The sequence below is a fragment of the Chroicocephalus ridibundus genome, chromosome 18 (assembly GCF_963924245.1).
Source record: "Chroicocephalus ridibundus chromosome 18, bChrRid1.1, whole genome shotgun sequence".
NCBI lineage: Eukaryota > Metazoa > Chordata > Aves > Charadriiformes > Laridae > Chroicocephalus > Chroicocephalus ridibundus.
The window spans coordinates 1,281,383-1,306,900 of NC_086301.1; the positions used below are offsets into that span (position 1 = coordinate 1,281,383).

The window sequence follows — 25,518 nt, forward strand, 5'->3', positions numbered from 1 at the left end:
CTGCACGGCGCCCGGGCCACCGAGCCCGGTAATTAAGGTCTGCGCTCATAAACAAACAAGGTAGACGTCAGCACATTTCTAATGTGCTCACAACCGCCACTGGGCAAATTAAGCCATTTCCAGCTCGGTCAACCTTCTCAGCAGCACGGGGAGCCCCACAAGGCAGACGCAGCCGTCCCCGGGGGCTGGGGCACCCAGGACGAGACCCCAGCAGCAGGCAGAGCGGTGCCCAGCTCCCCGCTCCCACCGGCGCATCCGCACGGCACCGAGACAGAGGTCAGCGAGGAAGGGTAGACCAGATAATGAGGAGCTCGGTAGTGCCGGTTTATGCACTAACCACAAACAACCCTCTGGAGGGACTAAACCAGCCCTGTTATACAGTAAAGACAAATTATCGTGTCGGAATCCAGAGAAAGAGCGCAATTCTGACCCTGCATGCCAAGAGCGAACAGCAAAGTACCGCAGCCACATACACCCCAACGGAGAGACGACTGGCCTGAAAGGCAAGGGATGCTCTCACACCTGCATCGCTGGGCTGGGGCTCACCTCGCACCCCCCAGCCCCACTTGCCCCTGCCTGCGGCCAGCAACGGAGATAGGGGGGAAGGAGAGCTCACCCAGCGCACCGCGTCCAAACCTGGATCCCAGACCAGCAGTCCTTACCCAACAGAGCTCACCTTCCCTTGGCCTAGCTGTCCTCTGGTGATGCATCGAGTATCCATCACACGTGAACGGCTAAGGTGCCACTGACTCCCTTTCCTTCATCGCTAGAAGCTGGAACAAAGAACAGTGCTGCTGCGACCGCGGCAAACCCAACAAATTGTTAGAAAGACGGCTATTGTGTTAGCCCAGATATCGCACTGATGGGCAGCTGACACGTGCCCACAAGTAGGGACCGCTCGTGTTGCAACAGGGAAGGGCTCCAAAAGGCGTCTCATTTGTAGATCATTGCTTTGATATCTTGGGCATTTTTTTATTTTGCATTGCTGTTTTATACAGCCTTGTTTATTGCACTGATATTTCATCCTGCACATTCATCTTGGATCATCGTTAAGGTTCCTCCCCAGCTTGCAGAGATGCCTCTGCTTATCATAAAAATCTATGTTGAAACTTCAGATTAATTAAAAGCTGTAAATTACAAAGCCAGATGCGATAACTCACATCTTCGACCTTCCAAAAAAAAAAGGAAGACGAGGAGAACACGAAGTCCTTTCATTTTATAGCATGGCCTGTCCCCTCAAGATGTCGCATTCGGCCTGGAGCCACATCGCTCCATCCTTGCTGCAACCCAGCCAGCGCTCACGAGCGGAGCATCGCTGCCTCTGAGAGCCAAAAAGCGAGGAGCGTTGCTCTCCTTTCCCCGCACCGCTGCTTTGCTGCCCCAGGAGGATGCTGCCGCCCAGAGCACGCCTGCCTGCTCTCGCTCCTGCCCTCCAGCTCCACGTCCAACACACAGGGAGAGACAATGCTGTGGAGGCCACCTTGGCAAAGGTGGCCCTGTCCCCGGGGAGGAGAGGAGCCCTGCAGCCACCCAAATCTGTCCGACAAAGCTCTGCCTTCTTCGGGAGCCGGGGCGATGCCGGCGGGATCATATCCCACCCGTGCAGCTGTGGCAGTCCGGGCACTGAAAGGGGACAGACGTGATCCCCCCAAAGCTGGGGACACTGCTTTTTGTGCCCAAGGACATTCAGGCAGCCGTGACCACCATCTGCTTGCTGGCAGAGCGCGAGCCAGCTCGGGCTCTGGTGCAACTGCACGGCTTTGAGTTAACGCAGGCACGAGGGGCGCCCACCGCTCCCCGCGCTTCCACAGGCCCAGCCCGAAGGAGATCTGCCGGGCACTCCGCTTACGCCCCTTCAGAAGACGCTGTTGAGGAAGAAGAGGCATTATTCGGTTCCTCCCGCTCCTCCCAGTTCCCAGCTCCACTGCCTACAGCTCTCCTCCAGGCACAATACCCGGTTTGACTCGCACTCCCTCCCGTTGCCCTCTTCCCATCACTTCACGGGCAGACGAAGAGGAGAGGGGCAGGCAGCAGCATCCCTCAGTTCTTGAGCTCCTACTTGCCGCAGATCTCTTAATGCATTTCTTGGCCAAGGGTTAGGAGATTAAACACTCCATAGAAGGCGAGCTGACACAAGCTGACAGACCTGAATCTTCTGCACATGCATAAGTGCCAGTCCTCATCACAAGGATGCTTATTTGCCAGCCTCGTACCTATCACTTTGGCCGGGAGTCAATCTAAATAAAGCAAACTCACTCCTTCTGATGGGGAGAGGGAGTCGCTGGGCTGTCATAAGGTTGAACTCAGCTGGCATCGTTTTAAAGCGGAAGGTGCTGCGGAAACACAAAGCGTAAAGTATTCCCAGCCTCCCAGGAGCAAGAGGAAGGGCATTTTGCATTGCTTCAAAGCCAACGGAGCCCGGAGACAGCAGCCGGCCCCAGCCCCATGGCTGTGAGGAGCCGGGCTGCCGAGTCCCTGCTCTTCAGGGACGGGAGAGATCCCAGAAACTCTGCACGGGGATTTCTCCTTCGGCGCGGAGGACCAGAGGCGACTACAGCCTCGCACTGCTGCCTCCTGCGTCCCAGCCTTTTCCAGCCCATCCGCAGCCAGAGGTGAGAAGGGAGAGGGGCCTCGTGTGCCAGTGCCTCTCCTCCTGCCCACCTGCGCCGGCCCTGCCCAATGTCACAGCCCTGCCCAATGTCACCACAGCCCTGCCCAATGTCACCACAGCCCTGCCTCGCTCCGCTCAGACACTCAGCCCAGCCTCCCACCCTTCCGCCTTCCCTCTTACCCCCCCGGGCGGTTGGCTGCAAGGATTAAGACTCATTTCAGATGAAGTTTTCATTATTTTCTGCTCTCCTTCTTTATTCCCAAACTCATTTGCATTACAAAAAAATTAAACAAAAGCTGCTTTTTGAATCTCCACTCATTACTCCCATTACATTTGTTAACATCATTATCTTCAGCTGAAGATGGCAACTATTATCAAATGTTGCAGCGCTTTTGTAGACCTCTTGCTATATTACTCTGGAAAATTGCTTTAATGCTTATGCTTTTAGTGGTTTTAAAAAACCAGCTATAGCATTAGAAGCCGTAAAGAAGATAAAAAAGTGCATCATTTGATAATATGTGCATTTTTCCCCTTTACACTGAAATATAAATACATGGTGGTAACGCAGGACGCAAAAGCTTTTCCTCCACTACATCCACCAGGGATCCTCCGATTTGACCCTTCGATTCACCAGTCTCTCTCCTCGGCAGCTTCTCCCTTCCCTAAGACACTCTTCTTTGGGAAAAAGTATCGCAACGCAAGCCGGGATTAAAAAGAACACCTCCCAAATAAGGCATGCTTCAGTTTTTTCCAGGTTTTGGCAAAATAGGTTTTGCCTGAAAAAGGAGAGAGATGGCTAATGGCGAAATGGCTCTGGCAGAGGGAGGGTGGTGAGAAGGGGCTCAGCTCCCGGCCGCGGGCGCCACGAGGTGCTGCGGCTGCCAGGGAGGGTGGCGATGCAGCCCAGGGTGCCACGGGTGCCCCGCCAGGGAAGCGCTTGGAGTGTCAGTGCTCCAGACAGGAGGGATCAGCGCTGGAACCAGAGAGGTTTTGCTCGATTTTAAACACAGATTACAGAACTGAAACGTTCAGTATAATTAAACGCAACTCGGAGCTCTAGCTACCACCTTGGGGACGCATCCCGCTCTCCACGTGTGACACGCTGGCTTTCTGGCGGCCCTGTCTGAAGCCAGAGGAACCAGACAGCAAAAGTCTGTTCCCACGGGGAGCCCCAACACAGCACACACACCCCCCCCATGCCCGTCCGCCCTCGTCCCCCCTTGCACGGCTCCTGGGGACAGCGGGGACAGTCAACCCCAAGCACGCTGGCGGCAGGAGCGCAGGGCACGAGCCCCCTCCCTGCTGCTCCTCGGGGGCGAGCTCAGCATCCCCCAGGGCATCTCAACGCCCGCAAGTAGAGCGGCTGATACAACGGCTCGCACGACCTGGTAGCCTGTTCACAGCACGCTCTCCAGAAGACCTCGCTGGAGGCACAGCAGGTTTCCAGGAAGAGACGGCAGCATTGCACCCCGGCACCCAGCAGCGGAGCGACCCAGGAGGGCGCCGGTATCTGTATGGATGCATCCCTCCATCCCAGTTCAGGAGGTCTAATTGCAGAGGACGGGTCTGCTGGTCCACACGCCTCTCGCTTTTCAACTGGCAACCAAGAGAGATAACCTTCAGAGTGCCGATCGCTGAGCCGAGCTGAGCAGAGATGCTATCTGGGGGATGTTTTGAAAAAGAAAAGAAGAGGGGGGGGGGGAAGAACAGGCTCGATACAAGCGTGGGGAATCTAGAGATACAAAATTTGGGAAGCGGGATGGGGGTTCCAAATCTCCCTTCGAAGGAAATTATGTGTTTCCAGGGCCGACAGGAAAACAACAGCTTCCAGACGCAATTGCCGAGGGGCAGAAGGGGCAGAGACCCCCAGGGCAGAGGTCAAGAACAGGGAGAGGTGAGAAGGTGGGACCAAAGGATTCCCTGCCAAACATGGAAGCCTCTCCTACCCCACAGCACAGGCAAAGAGGCTTTAAACGCTCGCAGGCAGCGATGCAGAGAGCAAGTACAAGAGACAGAGGGAAATCCACCCCAGGGCCGGGACCGTGCCGCCCCTTCGGGGGCTCTGCCGCTCGCCCCGGGCCCTTCCAGCCCCGAGAGCCAGGACCGTGCCCAAGCCCCGCTCCACCGGCGGCGGCAGCTGATTTATGCCGGCTGCAAGAGAGGCCAGAGCTCAATAGGCTTCCATTGATCAGTTAATTAAACTGAAGTGAAACAAACGTAAATTTACAGCCTCGGCCACGGGTTCAGGTGCCTCCGGAGCTGAGGCAGCTCCAGCTCAACACACTCCTCTCCTAACAAGCCAGGGCAGGACGGGCTTGGGGGGGAGATGCAGCCCAGCGGGGCAGGCAGGACGTGCAGGGGCTGCAGCAAAAACACGAATAACAGTCATAGCAAATTGCCAAGGTTGATTGAGGCAGTGCAGAGGTGCCAAACCCTGCCCGAAACAAGTTAAAAAGCGCGGCTCTCCCCAAGCCCAGGCCTGCTCCGGGGGCAGAACGTGAAGCGGGACACCAAACGACCTGCTTTAACCATGCACGAACGCAAAAGTCATACAAGCCTACGATAGAAGTTCACGCTTGGTCACACAGCCCAGGAGACCCGCACAAAGAGATTTAAATTATCGCTTTGTCTTCCATCAGGCTTTCGGTGTTGATTTAAGCTGCCCAAACAAATAATTACGGTCTTATCTCCATCACGCAGCAGCATTAGCTGCAATTCATCATTTTTAGCTTCTTTGTTTCACGCATTGTGTACATATGTATAAATAAAGAAGAAATTCAGCCATTCACATTTCACCGGGCGCTGGCATTGCAAGATGCTCTTGCCAACACAGCGGAGACGGGCTTTTGGCTAAATCTGGTCTCAACTAGAAGAAAAATATAATCTCCAAAGGACTCTTCCCTGCAGGAAAGAGAAACGCACGTGCCTTTCTAACAGCTTCTGGAAATGAGACTATCAGATCCGCAGTGCCCGCCGTACGGAAGCGATGCTCAACGAGAGAGCACATGGACACCGAAAGGGCTGCCCAAGCCCGTGCTGAAACACCCGAAGCAGGACGGAGGAGCCATTCCAGAGGGACCCCCAACCCCTCGCTGCCACGCAGGAACGACACCCAGAGGAGCTGCTGAAGGCTCCCAGGCCTGTGCCGTGTGAGCATCCCCCTTTGCACATGGAGATCTGACTTCATCCTGCCCCGGGGTGGCCGGAGAGCCAACACAGAGAGGCAAACCCACCTCTGGGCCACACGCTTTGGCTCCTTCCCTTCCCCAGCCTTCAGGCAGGAGATCCCCCACCGAATTTCAGGCGGAGGTTATTGCAGCCGGAAACCGGAGCCGGTGCCCTCGGCATCCAGAGGAGCCGAGCGGCTGCTCCAGGCTTTGCCGGGTGGCAGGGAGGAATCCTGATGCCGGCACTGTAAAACCCTGCCAGCCATCGATCTTATCCGGAGCGTCAGGACAGAGGTAACTATAACTCATACGCAACCGCTAGATAAGACACGACAGGTTATGCCAGAGCTCTGCCAAGAAAGATCACGGAGATGATTATGAAGTTAATTCTTGACACCGTCAGGCGCGTGTTGTACATATATTGTATGCAATAGCCATAGCTCTTGTTTAAACAACGGGACGTGCCAGGATGTCTGATAGATTATACAACAGCCGCGCTCGGGGAGCAGCGCTAAGTAGGTGGAAGCAGGCCAAGAGGCAGAGAGACTTCACCTGGAGCAGCCGGCGATAATCTCCCCGGAAGGAGCCGCGCGTCTCGCACCCCGACCGGCGGCAGGGGGAGCGCCAGGCTGGGCCACCACCTCCTGGGCTATCACTGGCCCTCGCTCCAGGGCGCGGGGACGGCGAGCAGGGACCATGCCCACCTGCCTCGGGGGTGACAGCTGCCCCCTTCCAGCCCCCCCAGCCACCGGCCCAGCTCCTGGTGAACATCTTCGCACAGCTTTTGTACTGGGGTACGTACAAGTGTGGAAAACGAGGTGTAGAAATGTTAACGCTTCTGCGTGCTCGGGAAGCACCTATGAAACTGCAGCATTAAACCACGGGCTACTATCGCGAGCGGCCATCGAGCACACAACACCATTAAGTTCATAGTACAGCACTGCAAACGGAAGGCAAGAGGTACGAGTCAAATGGATGTTAAATGACACACAACAAGCAATTGCCAGCCGTGGCACCGGCTCGTTGCCTGCAACACAGTGCTCCTCCGAGATGCAAATGAGATGGGGTTTGCAGCGAGACGCAGCTACCAGCAATCAGTCAGGGGCTGAAGCGGGCTCGAGCGAAGGCAGAGCCATAACTAGCACGAAGCTTCTCATTTCGGCTGCAATCAAAATTCCCCAGCGATGGGGAAACAAAGACCCCAGTTTTCCCTCGAACAACACAACAAAAGGTCTCAGTGCTGCCAGCCCAGGTCGGGCCAGTTCAATTTGCCACCTTCCCTGGGACCCAAGGGGTGGTGGGGGGTTGATGCCAGTCCCTGACTTCAAGCAGAAATGAGAGGATTTGACCATTCTTCCAGGCAGCCGCGAGCCTGCAGAGCCACAACTGTGTGCTTGGGGAGCCTGTGGCCATCTGGGGGTGCTTTGGGCAAGAGAAACACCTTCTCTGCCAGCCCAAGCTGCCCGCCGAGCTGAGTTCTGCCTGTGATGGGTACCCCGGGGATGCCAGGCAGGGAGGGGATGGGGAGTGGAGACAGCACCCAAGCAGGCAGGGGCACACAAACAACAGGTAGAGCTCGGCCACGACAATTTATAGTTTCAAGCTGCTTTTGGTGGAAAGACCCAGAACAGGCAAGGGAGGCTCTGGAAAGGAATATTAAACACTGCAGAAATAAAAGGTATTGCTCAAGAGAAAACATAACAAGGCTGAAACCCAGCGTGGTGCAGCCTTCAGATGAAATGGAGATGAGCTGCGAATGAATTGCTCCCTCTGAAGGGAATTTCTGCCTTTTTTAAGGCGGGAGGGCACACTTGTCCTTCCTGGCCTCACCGAACAGCCGGGGAGGGTGGGATGTGGTCCAGGGCTGCTCTCTGGAGCAGCCACGGGCTACAGCATCCTCACGGACCCTGCCATCACCAGGAGAGCCGCAGTGACCCACAACACCCTGTACCCCACCAGGAAAGCCCAGCTCGGCACCCATCCCCACCCCGGGGCTGGTCCCCACGCCACCACTGCAGTCCCCGGGGCAGAAATGGCTTTTGGCAGAGCCATTTTTAGGCAGACCACGCTCAGTGCCGAGGGCAGCGTGATAGAGCCCGAGCGGGTCAGAAGGGTGTAAAGCAGGAGGACAGGAGCCTGGGCAAAGCTGGAGCCCCCGGGAGCTCTCTCCCCGCTGCGAGCCGTGCACGGGGTCCTGCTGTACCCAGCCTTTTCGCGCGTCCCATTTCTTGTGCGGTTATACGGGAATCTCAGTTTCCAGTTAAAAATAACACCAGTTTCTAGCCCTCGAAGGTGCAGAAAAATGTGACCTCTAAAAATTCAGAAACTGAAAGGCAAAGCAAATGAGTCCCAAATTTGTCTACGCTATAAACGTCAATTTCTTTTTGAAAGAAATGAATGTTTTTGATGAATGTTTTCTTGAATGCCTGCTTTTGGCAGTGCTGCCATCTGTGAAAAATCTCTGCCACGCTTGCTATTAAGATTTCATTTCCAAGAAGAGTTCGTAGCCGCTTTAATAAATGGTTAAAAGATTGTCAGGAGTCCAAAGGGCCAGCAGCTTGTTTACCACAAGTGGCTTCTGTCACCACGTAAAGCACCTTTGACTGATAAGCTTATAGCCCGCCAGACCACATGCAGCTTCCTCCGCAACCCTCTAACAAGCAACGTTTTCAGAAGCACTTTAGCTATGTCGGGCACTTAGGAACCTAATCCCTATCGACTCTGAATGAGATTTATGCTCCTGAATGGCTAGCTCACTTGTGAAAGAGCTCCCTGGGTCATTTAGAGCCTTTCAGAGATTTCACCCCACGTCCCCGAGTCATTTATTAGCCTTTTAATACCGTTCATCAACAAAAAGCGCCAACTCTTGCCCCAGTGAGCCCCCAGCCGAGCACCGAGCGCAGGCTCTCAGGTCCGCAGTAGCCACCCCTGGCACCAGGGGCTACCACAAGCCTTGGGAAGGGGCTGAGGACACATCCAGCACCCCCAGCCTGGTGCTCAGGAGGTGCAGAGCCCCTGCAGCGGGTCCCGCGGCAGGAGAAAGCAGCCCACCCCTCTTTGGGGCTGCGACCTGCTGCGTGCACAGGCCATGGCTTAACGCGTGTCTGTGTCCCGGCCCAAGGGGCGAAGGCGAGCGCTGCGGGGAGCCCTCCTTCAGCCTGTCAGCACCACGGCTTGGGAAATGGAGTCCTGAAATGGCGGGTGTATTTGTAGATCTTGTGCGTGACTAAATAAAGAGGAACAATAAGATCTTTTTCCAGATTCGGCAAACATCAGTATAATAAAAAAATTAATTATATGCTTGAACACATGCACCAGAGCAATGCCCTGTATTTTCTCCTAATTGTTCTCCAAGCCTCGCAGAGCCACATTTAAATAAAAATGAAGCAGTTATTTAAACCGCAATTAAAGATGGAGCAATTTATTTTTAAACCAGAACTATCGTCAGCAGAGCAGAAGTGGAGGAAGGGGAGCTGTGCGGGGGCCACGCCGAGCAGGTCCACGGGGCCAGGTTCTCCACACCAGGGCAGGCTGCTCGGCACGCTGCGGGCGCAGAGCTTCCATGAGCCCCCTCCATGGGACACAGGCTGCGTTGTTAGCCGTGCCCCATCCCAGTGGATGCTCCTCCCTGGCACAGACGACAACCGCAGTGAGCCCGATGCCTCAGCGGAGTTGCAAGAAGGAAGAGGGTTTTGGTTGTAAGCCCAGGCGAAGGCTCAGCCTTTGCTCCGCCAGCTGAGATCGGCTCCTCCCCGGCAAACGTGCCGTCTCTGTCGCATCCCCGAGCGTGCCAGGGCCAGGCACTGCGGATGCGTTTCAGGGAGGTATCTGCACCACCCGGCTCGTTTTCTCCTAACCAGCTGCCCGCCACCACAGCCCACGGCCTGCACCCAAACCCCAGCCCTGCCTGTCCCCGGGCAGTTCAGCCAGAGCCCTCCCTGCCCCAGGGAGGTGACCATGGGACAGTGACCCAGACCAGGACCATCCTCGACAGAAAAAGGCTGCCGCTGCGCTGGCAGGAGGGGGCTGGGGAGGGAGGAAGAGAAGCAGCAACCACAACAAAAACCCACCCTCTCTTTTCATAAGACAGCAGAATTTATCAGCCTGCAGCCCTTCACATCTGTCTCCTCATACAAAATGAAAGAGGCTTTGAAAAACAGAGGAGATGAAATAAAGCCGCCTGTGTGAGGAAGCTGGCATCTCTGCCACTGTCACTGTCACCATGGTAGGAATAATGACCGTGATTGTTTCCGCATCTGTGTATGCGCTGGGAGGAGGGAGGAGAAAGACGCACACCCGCACCGCCACCATCACCCTCCCCATGGGCAAGCGCCCCAGCCCGGCCCCTGGCCACACATGTGCGAGCCTTCCCGGGGGACACATGGGCAACAACGGCACGAAGTGGCCATGGCTTCAGCTCTGCTACACGCAGCGCTGGTTCCTCTCCCTCCGCAGCCCAGCACAAGGCCCCCAGGACAGGCAGCTCCAGCCCATAAAAACGTGTGGTTTGAGGAGAAGTTCTGACCTGTACAGTTTTCACAGCACTTGGCTTTGCTGTAGGAGTTACTGCCGTGCTGCCTGGGTAGGTGTAGCTCCCTGCAGAGACCTTGGGGTAGCAGGGCCGGAGCCAGCACCATCTTTACTCCATTACACAACAATTAAAAGGAAGGTGTAAAAGCAAAAAGATTCAGGCATGGTGGAGAACCTGAACATGCCAGCAAACAGCTGGTGAATCACAGAACAGTTTGGGTTGGAAGGGACCTTAAAGGCCACCCAGTCCCACCCCCTGCCCTGGGCAGGGACACCTCCCACTAGAGCAGGCTGCTCAAAGCCCTATCCAGCCTGACCTTGAACAACTCCAGCGAACCCTCTCGCTCCAAACAACACTTCTCAGAGCTGGCTTGGACATTTTCAAAGGGCTTTTGGTGCTTTCCAAGCCCATCAAGCTGGTAGCAGCCTTGCAGAGGGGTGGCTCATGAGGACCCCTTAGGCAAGGTGGCCCAAGGCTGAGCATGGGCTGCAGCCCCCATGCCCGGCCTGCCCACTGGCACATGTGCCACAGCGAGCAGCGATCACGGTGCTAGCTTGAGCTGCTCCACTACCTGACAGAAGCTCATACCCCAGAGGATTTCAGCTCTCCTTCAGGAGGAAGGTCTTTAAAATGCACAAGAGCACTACAATTTAGCAAATGCCTTCTGACCAGGGAGACGAGACCATCGCCTTCATAATTCAGCAAGGACCTGTACCCTCCGAGCTCAGTTCCGTGGGCAGGAAGGAGCGGCAGCAGGCTCAGCGAGGTGCAGAAGGCAGGCGTAGCACCAGATTTCATTATACAGCTCAGTTTGGCTGCTAGCTGGGGCCTGTAACCTTTTCAGAGGGCTGATTTTCTGCAGAGAAGCCTATCACAAGGATATGCAGCACCTGAGGCTCCTCCAGGCAAGCCCCAACGACTGGTCAGGCAGAAAACACGTGTCGCCTCGGGAGGTTAGTTGGCACCTCCGAACCCCTCCTGCCCAGCTCGCTCCCTTCCCTGCATGCCCCCAGTGGGGTGCTCCCAGAGAACTTTCCTCTTCTTCCCAACTTCCTTGCCATTTCCTGCAAAATTGCAATTTGCAAATCAGAGCAAAACTAGAGCAAAATCCAACCCAGCACAGAGTCACCCTGGGACTCGGGGGAGTCCACACAACACACATGCTGCCGGCTGCCACTCGCAGAGCGCTCCTCCATGCATCTCTTCCTCCTCCTGATCTCTGCGCTCTGGTGTAACACCTCGGGGTGGCCAAAGACTGACACAAGCAGGTACGCAGAGATGGCAGCTCCAAGAACGGCTGCTCCTCTGTACTTCGTGCCTTGGAGCTTGTTGTGCTGTGTTTGGCTCATGCTCTATCATCCTGCAGGGCTTGGAGCGGGGGCCAGGACACCACATGGGAGTGGGATGCCAAGCGCTAGACCAACAGCACCTTTCCTTCTCCAGAGCCCTCCACATCCCTTCTCCACCCTGCAGAGAACACAGTCAAAGGCTTTCCTTGCTCTCATGGCAGACAACGCATTCCAATCCCGCAGAAGCTGCGACTGCACAGCAAACAGCTTCGGTTCAGGGCGGCCCAAGCTCAGTTTCAGGCAATTCTTCCTTTGAGATGTGCCGCGTGGGCGACAAGGTTGGGAGCCCGCGAAATCAGGCTTCTCGCACTTGGGGAGAGTGGCCAAAGCTGCACCCGGGAAAGGGGCCTCTGGAAACCCACAGCTCCCTGCCCTTCCATCGCAAGCGCTCGGATCCAAGGGACTCATCCACCCAAAGGGCTCTCTGCAAGCATCTCCCCAGCTGCACAAGGGCCACCACGGTGTAGCCGGGCAACCAGTAGCCCATGGCAGCCAGGAAGCGCCTGGCAGCATGGACCGGGGCAGCCAGAGCCCAGCCTGGCCCGTGCCGCTTCCCAGCGGCAGCGACAGGGCGCTCGCACCTCGCTGTTCACAGCCCTTTTATTTACTTGTTGTAGTCCCTTTTTTCGGGGGGGTGTGTGTGTGCATGCGTGTGCGAGATTGTCTCCAACGTGACTCTGCATTATCAGGGCTATAATGAGTCCTTGTTAAAGTGGATTTGATGGAATAATTATATTCCAAAAAAACCTGCGGGAAAGCGCTCTCCCCTCTTAAAGGGCAGGATCATCAAACGTTCTCACCACATTATTTGCAGTCACACCTTCTGCTGCATCTGCTCCTTTTAAAATCTCTAACTCCAATCTGATCTGAATATATAAATCTGAATTATCACAGCAAAAGGAGATGTGCTCACACCTTTTTTTATCTGTTGCCATGGCGATTAGATAAAATTCACGCCAAGTCTCTGGGGAAGGATGAAATGATTTCAGACAGAATCTCACCCCACTTGGTGAGAATAACGCCTGGAGCTACTTCCCTCTGTAACAGGTCTGGGCACATGTCGCAGGCAGAGAGGGTGGCGAGGGGTGGGGGAGAAGGCAGGACACCTTTAGAGATCTCAGGCTCGACAGGGGAAAAGGTTCTGCAGCCCCCCCGGATAGGGATGGGCAGGACAAGGCTCCTTTAAATCACAACAGGCTGCTCCAGGCTGCGAGTCAACCCATCCCGGGCAGAAGCTACGAAATTTAGTTGAAAAGGCCAATTCTTCACCAGCCTTTTGCCCAATGGTCACGGCGTTCCCATCGGAGCTGTCGGCGCAGATTGCTCCGTGCGCACACCGGGAGGGAGCAGGGCAGGAGACTGAGCAGCCTGGGCTCCCTCCTCACCCGGGGGACATCACCGCTGCGCTGCGGGTGACACCAGGGACCTCGTGCCCAACACGTGCAGGCCCGCGGGCGGCTTGCTCGCAGGCACCTCGCTTCAAACCAGCCGGGGTTATTCCGCATTCGGGCAAAAGCAAATAAAAATGCTAACAGCCCGTAATGATCCTCAGTAACTTATCTCCTGTCCCCAAATCATCTCAGTGAAGACAAACACATAAACAAGGGCCGCCTTTCACCTCGCCGTGTTTATTCTGTCCCAGCTTCCAGCTTTTCTCCAGTAACAGGAGACTGATGTCCCCCCAGAACAAGCCTATTGATACGAGGACAATGCTGAATTATCCAGGTCCTGGCTCTCCTGCCCCCCTGGATCATCCCTCCGTGCCCCCCGGCACGCAGCACCCCGGCGGGAGGGAGCGCTGCACCCATAAATCCTCACCGGGTGTTTCATTGCCGGCAGCCTCCCGCTGCGTCCCCAGACCCACCACATCTTGAGATGGATTGCAGGGGAATTTGTGCATGCTTACGCTTCTAGTATTTTAGAGAAAAACATAGCACGTGGCAGACGTTGCGAGGTAGAGCAGAGGAGAGCATACATCTTCAGGGGAAGGGCCGCATTTAACCACGAGAACGCTGCTGCAGTTTTATTTCCCACATCACTAAGCAGTTGCTGAGATGAGTTTAAGAATCCCATAAACAGCCTTGGGCGCTGCAGGGGATGGGACAGAAAGGGCTACTCAGGTCAAACTAAGGTGTATCTGAACCACCACAAAGAGATTAGCTTAGATATTTTTCAAACTCCTAAAAGGCTACTGTTCAATCAAGAACATACAAAAACGTATCTAAAACTTCACAGAACTCCATTTTTTTTTCAGTTCCACCCTTCTGGCAAGCTTTACGCTTTACTTTCCAGAGAAAGGACTTTGTGGATATCCAACGACTAAGTAAGTACATCCAATTACCTGCAGCCCTCAAAGGAGACACGTCAGGGTTGCTGAGAAAAGCAGCACCCTTAGAAGCGTCTGTACCTTGAGAAGTGCTGGATTTAGATTTTTTTCCCCAACACAATTCATCAAGTACATGACACCAAAGCATCAAATAGCAGCTCAGCTCGGGGCTTGCCAGTCCCGTAATGCTTCCTGACTCCAAGTGGTCGCTCTTCTGTGCTGCCCTCGCGAGTCACAGGCTATCGAGGGGGTAGGCGAGACAGGACGACAAATGCCATCAGCTTTCCCTTGCAGCTGACCCGATGCCATCACACCACCCGTGAGGATATCGCTTTCGTTCCCCAAGGACACCACGGTTATGCCTGCGCACTCAAGCGACGGCCACGTCCCTGCCGAGCACGCCACCTCCCAAGGCAAATCCCACCATGATCTCGGGGTGCGCCAGCGCAGACATGCTCTGGTGGCCAAAGGGACCAGAGCCCACTGACAGAAGGCGACGCTCCTCAGAGCCGTCCTTCCCACCCGGCACAGCGGGCACAGCCTGGGCAGGTGACATTTTTGTGCCAGGAAAGACAAATCTGGGTGCATTTCCATCACTTAGCCAGCCAAGGAACAGCTTGGGTGCAAAGGTCCAGGCACCCACATGCCCACAGGGTGACAAAAGCCAAGCAGTGCTCACATGAACGCATTGCGACAACAGGGGGGGGCTGACGATTGCTCAAAAAATCCACTCTTCCTAGTGTCTCGATTAGCTCCCCACACCACCACTTTTACAAACAGCAGCTGGACACACTCCGGGAGTGCCCACGCAGTCAGGACTGCTGCACACCCCGTTCTGCAGGGCCCGAGACTACAGCCGTCAGGCTCCAGCCATGCGATGCCTGAAGAGAGACAGGTCGGTGCCACCAGTTCCCATTTCTGTGCCACAACAGCCAGACCACGGTGACTAGAGCTGCTCCAGCCGCACATACAATATAGTTCCTCCAAGACAAATCAAAGCCATGCATGTGCCTGCAAGGCTCTTCACGTTACCCAGCCTGGTGATAGTGCTTTAAAAATAAATACAATTTTTAAAAAAGCTGTTTACCCTTCTCATACCGGTTTGTAGCAGAAGTTTCTCCCTCTTTCCTTACAGAAAAGGAAGAGGGGTCTGTAACCCATTCTGCTCAGCTCCAGTCCTCTCATCCTCCTCCCATTACTCCCCCCCAAATACATATCAGGATTCATCAATAGCAGCAGAGTTTGAAATCACAGCCTGGGTGTGAAGTGCAATCTCATAGCCAGCCCCCGATGCGGCGAGCGCCGCTGCTCTGCTCCCGGTAAGCACCAGCCTACATTAAACGCCAGAGTCCTGCGAGCGGTGCTGCATGTTTGCGACAAGGCTGAGAACGAAAGGCAAGATTGATTTTGATGTGAGCACCAGCAAAGCAAATGGGTTTTTGAAAACCCTATAATTTCTCCGCAACCCTTGACTTCACTAAACACACATTTTTAGACTACAGCACAGTTAGGTAGGCATTAAACAAAAATGAGCTGCACTAATGATGATTTATGCGCGGGACAACCTTCCATAAAGAATTTATCTTTGATTTCAGGGTAAGTTACAGCGTTGCCAAGTTAACCAAATAATGCAACTCCCCACCAAAACCCCCTACCGCAGCCAGGCAGCGCAGGCACGGAGCGCTCCCCTGCAACTGCTTTGAGATCTCTTCCGACGCAGACCCACTCGGTGCTCCCAGGAAGACATAATAGCCAGGAATTCAGTGGGGAAAAAGCCAGGCTCTGCCAGGGGAGGTAAGAGCGTCCTGGGCCGGTAAGAGCATCAGCAGCCCCACCAACAGGTCCCACGTCCCCGCTGCTCCCCGTGCCGCAGCAGCCCAGGGAATGGCTCGCTCCCCCTCCTTCTGGGCTACAAACTATTTTGGTTTGGTGGGGGGAAGACCAGGGACGCCAAGGAAAGCAGACATTTACTGTGCAAATAGTCCCTTTAAAAGTGTTTTCTGCCACAGAGAGGTCTGGATGGAGATCGCTCCTGCTCCTGCGCATTGGGACCCTTCACCCGCCCTGTACCAAGGCTCGCTGGGGAGACGCACGGTCCCCCACGGGAAGCGCTGGAGGGAAGCTTCAGGAAAAGCAGCGGCTTTGGCAGACTGAAGTGAGGGAAGCAGGCCACGTTACACAGCCTGCTGTAAACAGGGCTTGGATGTGCTTCTGGAAGAGCTGTAATTACTGCCACACACCGTTTCTGTTTGCAGGCTGTCCGGAGGAGAGCTGTGCAGTGCCGGCTCTGCGCGACGGCTGGAGCTCGCAATTCAGAAGGGGGGTGGAACTAGATGACCCTTAGGGTACCTTCCAACCTAAACCATTCTATGATTCTATGAGGCCTCAGCACCATATTTCAGCTTTCCTCAGCCTTCACACCGCTCACTCTGAGCTGTGGGGACCCCCCTCCTCTCCTCATCTTCCTTGCTAGCAATTAGGGCAGAAGCAGAGGTTCACCAGAGGTCAAGAAGAGAGCATGGTTTTGGTAACAGCAAAGCCAGTTTTAGCTCTAACACAAAAGCAATAAAAAAAAGTAAGCTTCAGGCAGATACTATATTTGTAATCCAACGGCAAAACATGTTTGCTTGTGTTGACTCCGCACTGTAACACAATTTATATGTTCTGTCTTTAGGGTAATTATTGCTTTAGAATGTTAAAATCTTTCCACTCTAATTAAATCATCATATTAAAAAATCCACTGCCACAGCAAACTTGAGAACAAGTCTGGTTAAGATCACGCAAGTGCACGGATGCTCGGTTAACAAACTTGCTGCCGAGGAAACCAGCCACTCTCTGCAGAAGAGGAGCACAGGCACTGCACTGCTCCATCCTGAAGAATCCTACGGAATCCCAGGAAACGCTGCCAGAGGTGTCACAGCACTGCCAGCCGCCCAGGAATGAACACCACAGGCTCTCGTGATGATGGACACCACCGTGCCCTGCTCAAATGGCACAATCCTGGGGTAGGACCGAACATCCCCACCCGAGCACCTCACTGCCCCGGGAGATGGGTGCCACGAGCTGCTGATGCATCGCAGGCTGACACGAGCCCCGGAGCATCGCTCGCCTTTGCCCACCTGCGAGTGCCCGGGCAGTGCTGAGTCAGCAGAGCCGCTGCCCTCAGGAGCCATCCACCACCACCGAGAGCCACCACCGCCCTCAGGGGAACCTGTCACCCCCCTCCAGGTGAAGGCACTTTGCTGTTTAAGCTCCTTAAGTGAGAACCGTCCCTGCAAGAGGGATTAGAGCAAATCACCTCTCATGCTTGGTCAGCGGCTGCCCCAGCAGACACGGGGCTCGTGCCCCGCTCCCGGTGGCATCTGCCCTCCTGCATCTGCTCCCCACAGCGCTGCCAGCGCGGCAACGCTGAGCCCTGGAGGAGCATCGGGACTTACTGACCTGTGAGCAAATATCAAGCACGGAGCATTCGCTTTTGGCAAAATCCTTTAATTCTCTCTGGATCCCCCTGGGGAAAGCAGTATTGATTGCTTTACTACTAGCTTACACATGCTGTGCGGGGCAGCCAGCGCTGCCATCAATACCAGCTCTGAGGAGGGAGCCAAAAGGTCACCCCGGTACACAAGGACATGGGGCTGGCCCCACGCTGCGCCCAGCACCTGCCCACAGTCCCCGCAGCCGCTTCAAAGCCTGCGACGAGCCAGGCAGGAGCCCAGGAGACAGCCGGCAGTGCCGGCATGGCTCAGCGAGCAGTTTGCCCCGTTCCTCTTCCGTCCCACTGAGCCACACAGAGGTGCCTGGCAGGTCCCATCAGGGCGCCGGCCACCGCTCCTCCCGCACCCCAGGGGACTGGCTGGGGGAAGACCCTGGTCTCCAGGCTGTCTGCTCCCACAGGAAGCCAGGCTGTGCTTACGCCTGCCAAAAAATCACAGGGAACTACCCAGGGGAAACGCACCCAGAGCTGCAGAGTCCTGGCTGTCCCTCCCGCTGGCCCCTTCCCCACCGATCCAAGTCCAGCACGGTCGGTGCTGAGCGGGACACATCTGGGCTACAGGGCAGGCACACAGGGCACAGGGAGGCCAAGCGGCTTCCAGGGAAGAGGCACACGATGCCATTTTTGCCAAATTCCTTCCCCCGTGGCTGAAACAGTTGTGAAAACTTCCAAGAGAATCCGGAATATTTACTTGCGCATCATCCTGACAACATGCCAACCAGCTCTGACTGCAGGAGTCGGGGCACGGACAGTGCGGGCAGACTCTTCTCCTGTCCAAGCCCACCTGCTGGGTACCAAAGCCAGCTGAGAAGCCTGGCCAGGGTACGCGTGCTGCCACGCTTACGCCAAACATCCGCAAGCCCCGAGATACACAAAGTACCAGCCATCGCACCAAGGAGACCCTGAACACAGCACGTCTGCTCCCACCACCAGCGTTTTCCAGCACGAAGCTGCAAAATGCCCAATAAAAGCCTTTCTTCGGCCAGCATTGGCATGGACAATAAGCCAAAAAAAGATCCTCCACGACTGAGTTTCACACCTGGCAAAGCAGGTCAGATTTTCCAAGAGAACAGCAGCTCCTCTCTTACCTGGGACGATAGAAACGGTGTCTTTCTCCCAGGACACAACACTAACGTATTCCTGCACTGAAGAGGGGATGAGGCACTTGAAAACAGCCACGTTTCCACGCATCGACCTTTGGTCCTCCACCCGAACGGTGTACGGTTCCCTGAAAACTGTAGAGGAAAGCAGATGGTTGGTAGCATGACAGTGCTGGAGGAAAACACACTTTCTTTTGCTTTAATCCCACGTTTCCCAAACAAACCAACCCACCCAGCAAACTGCTTCCATCCAAAACACTTGGCCTGCCTTCCCGGGGGGAGGAAGCAGCTCTCCTTCGGAGACGGCACCCTGGCACGCAGAGGGGATGCCCAGCCAGGCTCCAGCCGCTGAGACCCTGCACCGGTCCCCAGCATCACCCAGGCTTGCCACCAAGGCGAGCTGCTGGCTCAGTAGTCGCTAAAGCTGCTAAAGCAGAGGTTTGCAGCCCCTGCATTTCAGTACAGGGACCAAGGGCGTTTCGTAGCTGTAAGGTTCAACCTCCCACCTTGGAGCACTCACTTCTCTCCTGGATGCCTGCTGAAACTGCATCCGTGAGGCACCCAGGGGAGACAGCCTGTGACAGGGCCTGGCAGCCTCCTAAAGAAGAACATTTAGGGAAGCAGATGATAATTTTCCAAGCCATGCCACAGTGGGAGCCATGAGCTGTCCCCACCACGTGCCTTGTTCCTCAGGGAGATGCACATCCCTTTGACAGCTCCACGCTGCTCCCTGGACCAGTGACAAGGAGCTTCCCAGTGCCACAAGCCTCCAGCAGCGCTGGCTAGGTAAGCCGGATCTGCCCCAGCCTCTTCAGAAAGACACAAAGATGTCACCGTGCCCAGTACCACATGCAGACGCCATGAACTCCTACAGTTCCAGTATGAAACGCAGTGAGGGCAGGTGCCTCCTTGTTGTGACAATAATTGTGCCCTATAGGATGCGGGCACCTGGGCATTGCTATTGCGAAGACAGAGCGCTGGCCCACCTTCTCCTGCCTGCAGCTCAGCTGCCCTCCTGGCGGGCAGAGCCCCCCCGGCCCCAGGGAAAGCAGGGAAGAGGGTTTGGAGTGGCCTCCAGCTCACTTCTGCTATTTACCCACTGCCCCGGTGGGGAGGACAAGGGCTGGCACCGCGAGGACACGGGGAGAAGCCTACCACGGAAAGGGACTCCGGAGCCAAAGCAGATTAGCCAGCAAAAGCCTCCTTAATCACATGGAGCAGGAGGTTTATTTGCGGGCTTTAAAGGCCAGCAGGGACCAGGAGGAGCATCCAGCCCAGGCTCCCGCACGCTCACCGCCACTGCCATGCCCCAGCCCGGAGCAGACCTCGTGCCCAGGCACCTATGCTGGTCCCCGTGGCTACCCCAGCAGCCATCACCCACGCCAGCCTCCGCAGCCAGGGCTTCTGGCTTTTCACTGTCCCGGGAATAATTCCCACAAGGGTAACATACAGCCACAACCAGCGCACTTCAATCTTTCTGTTGGCTAGAGAGATTCACTCCATGTGCTCACTAACAGCTTTCCCAAAGCTTCCAGAAGTTTTTCCAGTTCCTTGTATTTCCAACTGTGTTTTATTTATCTGCTTTCTTTGTACAGCTTTAATTGCCTTTACTTGGTGGATTGCCATTACAAAGCACCGGAGAGTGACTGGGATGCAAGATGACCGGGAGGAAGCAGAAGCGGCGGAATGTTTCACAAGCGTTTCCAAATGCCATAAAGGCGAAGCACTTCACGCTGCCACAGCTGGAGCCATCCTGGTGGCCCTCGCAGCCCTGCGTGTGGCCTCACTACGTATTCACGCCTCCTGCTAACTGCACCTGCTCAGGGGCCAGGGGAGGCTGGCTCCCGGCCGAAATCGCACTGACAGGAGGGGTGCCTTCAACCCGGTATCGGGAGAGCGGGATGAAAGCCAGGGCTCAGCGCTGCTACTGACTTGCTGCCATCCCAAGGAACTCCTCCGCACGTGGGAGGAGAGCGAAGCAAAGGCTGCCAGCCCAGCAGGAAGACAAGGACCAAGACAAGCTTTCTCCCTGGCAGCACGTCCAGAGCTGCCATCCTCGCTGCTCGAGCCTGGGGCATCCGCATCCCCTGCCCGGGAAGGCTGCAGAACTCCAGCTTCAAGCCACATCGAGCCAGGGTCACCCAGCACGGTGATTGTCCCCTCAGAAGCACAAGCCATCCCCATGAGACAATGGTTTGCAGCACAGCACTGAGCCAGCTGGGGTGCCACAGCCCTTGTGGCCACACAGGACACAGCCACATCACCACAGGCCACGGGGCCACCGCTGCACCCTGGCCTGGTGGCAGACCCCAGCTGGCCACTGCTCTCTCCGCTGTCCCCAGGGACTGTGGTCCCCGGCACCAGGAGGGCAGCAGCTCCGTGCCGCACACCCGCATTCACTACACCCCATCTGTTGCCGTCCCTCCTCCACCGAGCTGTGGTTTATAGGTAACCTGATAGTGCTGGTAAATAATTCACTCTGCGGAAGGGGGTTAATACCAATTTACTCTGCAGTACAAGGTATTAAAATAAAAAACCCTGTAGTCACTTCTGTCGCGTTCCCTCTGCTAGCCCCACTTTTAATAGGTTACATAATGAAGCCATTCCTGGGCTATTAGCCCTCCTCAGCCTGGTCAATAATTTACTATAATGGCTTTTGGAATCAGCTCTTTACCATATTCCTCCTTTTTTCTTTGCTTAATAAGCCTTGGCATGCTGGGGCTGGGTGCTACAGTGGCAACAGAGAGGCCTGAGGAGGGCAGCGGGACACAGCGAGGGTCTGCCCACCACGGACAGACATGGTCCAGCTCCTCACACAGCTGTGAAAAGCCCCCATGAGTGGCTGGATGTGATAATACCAGTTCAAAAGGGAGAGGACCTTTCCTGCCACGAGGCTGCAGCCACACCATGGCCTCCAGGCACTCGCTGGAGACCCCCAAGCTGTGCGCCCCCTGCCCTGCTGGTCAGCCCAGCCCTCTCCCAGCCAGCAGTGGGCCTGAGGTACAGAGCTGGCCCTTGGCCAGGGCAGGATGCCGTTTTGCAAACGCGTATTGGCAGGGCTGCCTACCCAGCACTCTGCCCTGCTCTCCGTCCAAGCAGCATCGGTCAATCCCCTCGCAGCACGCCAGCGCAGGTAGGGCCACAGACAGGTTTGGGTTGGAAAGGACCTTAAAGCTCATCTCGTTCCACCCCCTTGCCCTGGGCAGGGACACCTCCCACCAGACCAGGTTGCTCCAAGCCCCATCCAACCTGGCCTTGAACCCCTCCAGGGATGGGGCAGCCACAGCTTCTCTGGGCAACCTGGGCCAGGGGCTCAGCACCCTCATAATGAAAAGTTTCTTCCTGAGATCTCATCTAGATCACCCCTCTTCCAGTTTGGAGCCATTACCTGCCATCCTACCACTACGTGCCCTTGTAAAAAGTCCCTCCCCAGCTTTCCTGGAGCCCCTTTAGGGACTGGAAGGTCTCCCCAGAGTCTTCTCTTCTCCAGGCTGAGCCCCCCCAGCTCTCTCAGCCTGTCCTCCCAGCAGAGGGGCTCAGTCCCACTGCTCTGCACAGGACAGTGATGACACCTCTTGGCAGCAGGGCCGCCTGCTTCCATCCCCACTCAGAACAGCCCAGCTCCTCAGATCCCACCATCATGACACATGGTACTGCCCATGCCAGGGGCATGCTCGATGCGCCAACCAGCAGGCCATGGAGAAGACCAGAGAAAAACCAGCACCTCATCCAAAGCCCAGCGCCCACGGAGAGCTCCTACCTGCTTTAACACGGATATTTGGGCTCCTGATTTTGCCAGCTGAGTTCTCCGCGGTGCAGAAGTAGTCGTTGTCGTGGATAAAGCTATTGAAGGCTGATGGCGAGAAGGGGTAGAGCTGCAAAGTCCCATTGGCATGGACATGCCGGATGTGGGGCACATCGTAGATGTCGTCGCCTGTGGCCAGGTACCACCGAAGGACGGCACTGGGTGACCCTGCTGCCGGGCAGGGGATCACCACCCCCACTGTGCTGGAGAAGGTGACCTGCTGGATAGAGTCGTTCACAAAGTAGAGGCTGGTTCCAACATCTTCTGCGTGTGCTGTGGAGAAAGCAGAGGCCACAGCGGCGGGGGGTTACTGTGGAAATCGCCAATCCCCACCGGCACAGAGAGCATCCCCAGCCCAGCCCCCGGCCCCCTCATGCAGCAGAGCAAGGGAGCAGAGGAGCATCAGCGCATGGGTGGAAGCATAAAGGCCACCTCCACAGGCCAGCGCTCTCGCTGGCAGCACATATCAGGGATCACAGGCGCCTAACCAGGACAACCAGGGGCTGTGCAAGCAAGGAAGGGTACCCAGGGCATCCTCCCCGGCTGAACATACGCACCCTGATGGCTTTGAGTGTGTGGTCCAACTGTGCCTCAACAGCCCCAGGCCTGAGGTCACCCATGTGTAACAACCACCACCCAACACCATTTCTCCTGCACACCCCAACACCGCCCAGCCCGGAGCCGCAGACAGCCAGCACCCCCGTGCCTCAGCACAGCCCCATCGAGCCCACAGGTGCCCATGGGCGATGCCGACACCTCCGGTGCACGCCTCCCCTGAGCAGGGCAGAGGCCTTCCCTGCCACGCTAGCACTGCTGCGGCAACAGCTGCCCCCGGGAGAGGGGCAGGAAAACGGGGTTCAGTGCTGCTCCCCTCTCCCAGAGGGAGGGGAAGCCCAGTCCCACCCTGCCTTAAGCCTGAGCCTGGCCCCAGGCATCCCTGCAGCACCCGAGCGACAGCTGAGACACACAGGGCTCAAGGGCACAGTCCGGGGAAGGGCTTGCAGCCCCCCAGGTACCCAGAGCCACCCTCCAATGTTGCAGAAAGGCACTTGCCTTCCTCAAAATGAGGGAAGAGACCTCTTCACCCAACTCCTCCAGTCTCTCCTTCCCACTCTCCAGGACCACGAGCTCCCCCTTCTCAACCAAAGCAAGCAAGATTGGCTATAAATAAGGCTGAGGAGGCCCCCAGTCACTGAGATCCGCTTTCTTTTTTTAGTCGCACTCTTTCCAAGTGGGCGGAAGGACAGGGATATAGAAAGCGGCCCTCGGCGGGTGTATTAATAGCTCTGGCTGAGAACACCGCTCATGGTGCCGCGAAGCCAATAAGCAGATCACTACCGTGCCGCCGGTTCAAAACGACTCACAGGGGACCCTCTGTGACCTCGATTTCTTAACTTGGGGAGGAGGAGGGGGGAGAAGGAAAGCCTCATCTGTACGGACCGCCTTGTGCTGTGGCTGCTCGCACAGGGAAAGGCTGGTTGGGTGTCAATGGCCACAGCCACTCGCATCTCCTCACCAAGCTTCCTCCGGCCGTGAGCACATGCCTCTCCTGGCACGGTGCCGTGCCACCAGCCCGCTCTGCGCTGTCCTCAACCAGGTCACAATGGGAAACCCCAAAGCACCTCACCCGCCCCAGAGCAGAGTCCTCTCCCTCCTTCTCCCAGCTGGAGGCACAACCTCATGCCTCTTTCGGCACCCATGAAATCAGAGGTGAGAGCATCTGGTTCTTGCTCTGTGTACTCTGCACTGAATCATCACCTAAAACCAACAAAGTTTCCTCCTTCGCCTACTCAGAGCCCCACTGTTCCACATCAGAGCCATGGCACAGCCAGAGCCACCCAGCAAAGCCATCCGTGTAAGGGATTAGCTGACTAGTAAGGTCCAGCGCCGCCACCACCACATGAGACAACAGATTTATAGGTCAAGAAAGCATCTCCGTATGTTGCCACACACCAGTTCCCTGTGTCCGTGCACAGGTAGAAGTAGACAACACCATTTATTTTTCCCTCCCTCACTGACAAGCGCCAGAATAAGGATGGACCAGAGGAGTGAAGCGCTCCAGCCCAGCCTCCCGCGCAGCAGCCAGGCTTTGCAGAGCTACGGGGCCACCGCACGGCCCGCAGATGTCATTTTGTGACATCTCCAGCCTGGTTTGTTGTCATGAATCAGCATTTCCCTTCATCAGAACAGCGCGGTGCTTCTCCCAAATAGAAGAAAGAGGGGGGTGAAAAAAAAAAAATGCACATTTGCAGGCGGAGGAAGGAAAACAAAGCACGCGCGAGCAGCAGTGTGCTATTTGTGGCAACGCCTGTCGCCCGAGCAAAGCAGAAGATGGCTGGAGCCGGGGCAGGCGGCATGCAAGGCACACTGCAAAAGCCACTATTTGCCCAGCTTTGGAGCAGGAGCATCCCGCTGGGCTCAGCGCCCCGTCAACCAGCTGGCTCTGCCCCGGGCTCCGTCCAACATCCCCCCCAGATCCCAGACTGCGGCTTGAGGAGGCTCCTGCCACAACAAAGCTCCAAGAGCATCCGCAGCCCGACGGGGAAACAGCTTCTTCCCAGGCAGCACCCAGCAAGGTTTAGAGACGGACGGGTGAGGGGCCGGGGTGAAGAGTGGAAAAATACCTCATAAACAGAGAAATTCAGATTACCCGTAAAGCTTTTTCAGGTCAAAGGGGGAGATGGATTTTTAATAGAAAATGGAAGTTATGGGATTGGCAATAGTTATGTGACAGACGCATAGAGTTAAATCCGTATAATCTCCTTTACCATTTAGCATTGAGCACCATCCTAATTCCATGTTTCATAAAACTGTCTCCAAATCACCAAGAGAGATTAAAAATTTAGAAATAGCTCTGCAATATTTTTAAACCAGAAATCACTGCTCACATCTGGTCAGCTGTGCTGACCCTAACCTAAATACGGAGGGCATCAAATCGCATGAACCTGAAAAGAGGAGGCTAGAGGAGCCAAAACGGAACAGTTTCTGCCGGGGAAGCTGCAGCGAGGCAGGCGCGCAGCACCAAGCCCGGAGAGCAGCCCGCCGGGAGCTGGAAGCTGCATAAAGCCCAGCGCACAGCCGGACACCATCTAGCCTGCTCCGAAAGGCAGGTACTTTAAGTTATCAGACTGCAATC

The 25,518-nt window shown here is 55.9% G+C and overlaps 1 protein-coding gene across 2 annotated transcripts in view; it reads right to left on the reverse strand.

Annotated features, from left to right (window-relative positions):
* Nucleotides 1-25,518, reverse strand: part of DSCAML1 (DS cell adhesion molecule like 1) — a 113,670-nt gene that overhangs the window by 82,246 nt on the left and 5,906 nt on the right. For both annotated transcript variants that reach the window (XM_063355342.1, XM_063355343.1), the window contains exons 2-3: nt 22,338-22,655; nt 18,566-18,712 (exon numbers count right to left, since the gene is read on the reverse strand). In XM_063355342.1, the coding sequence (XP_063211412.1) occupies nt 18,566-18,712; nt 22,338-22,655 (465 nt within the window). The remainder of the gene's footprint in view (nt 1-18,565; nt 18,713-22,337; nt 22,656-25,518) is intronic.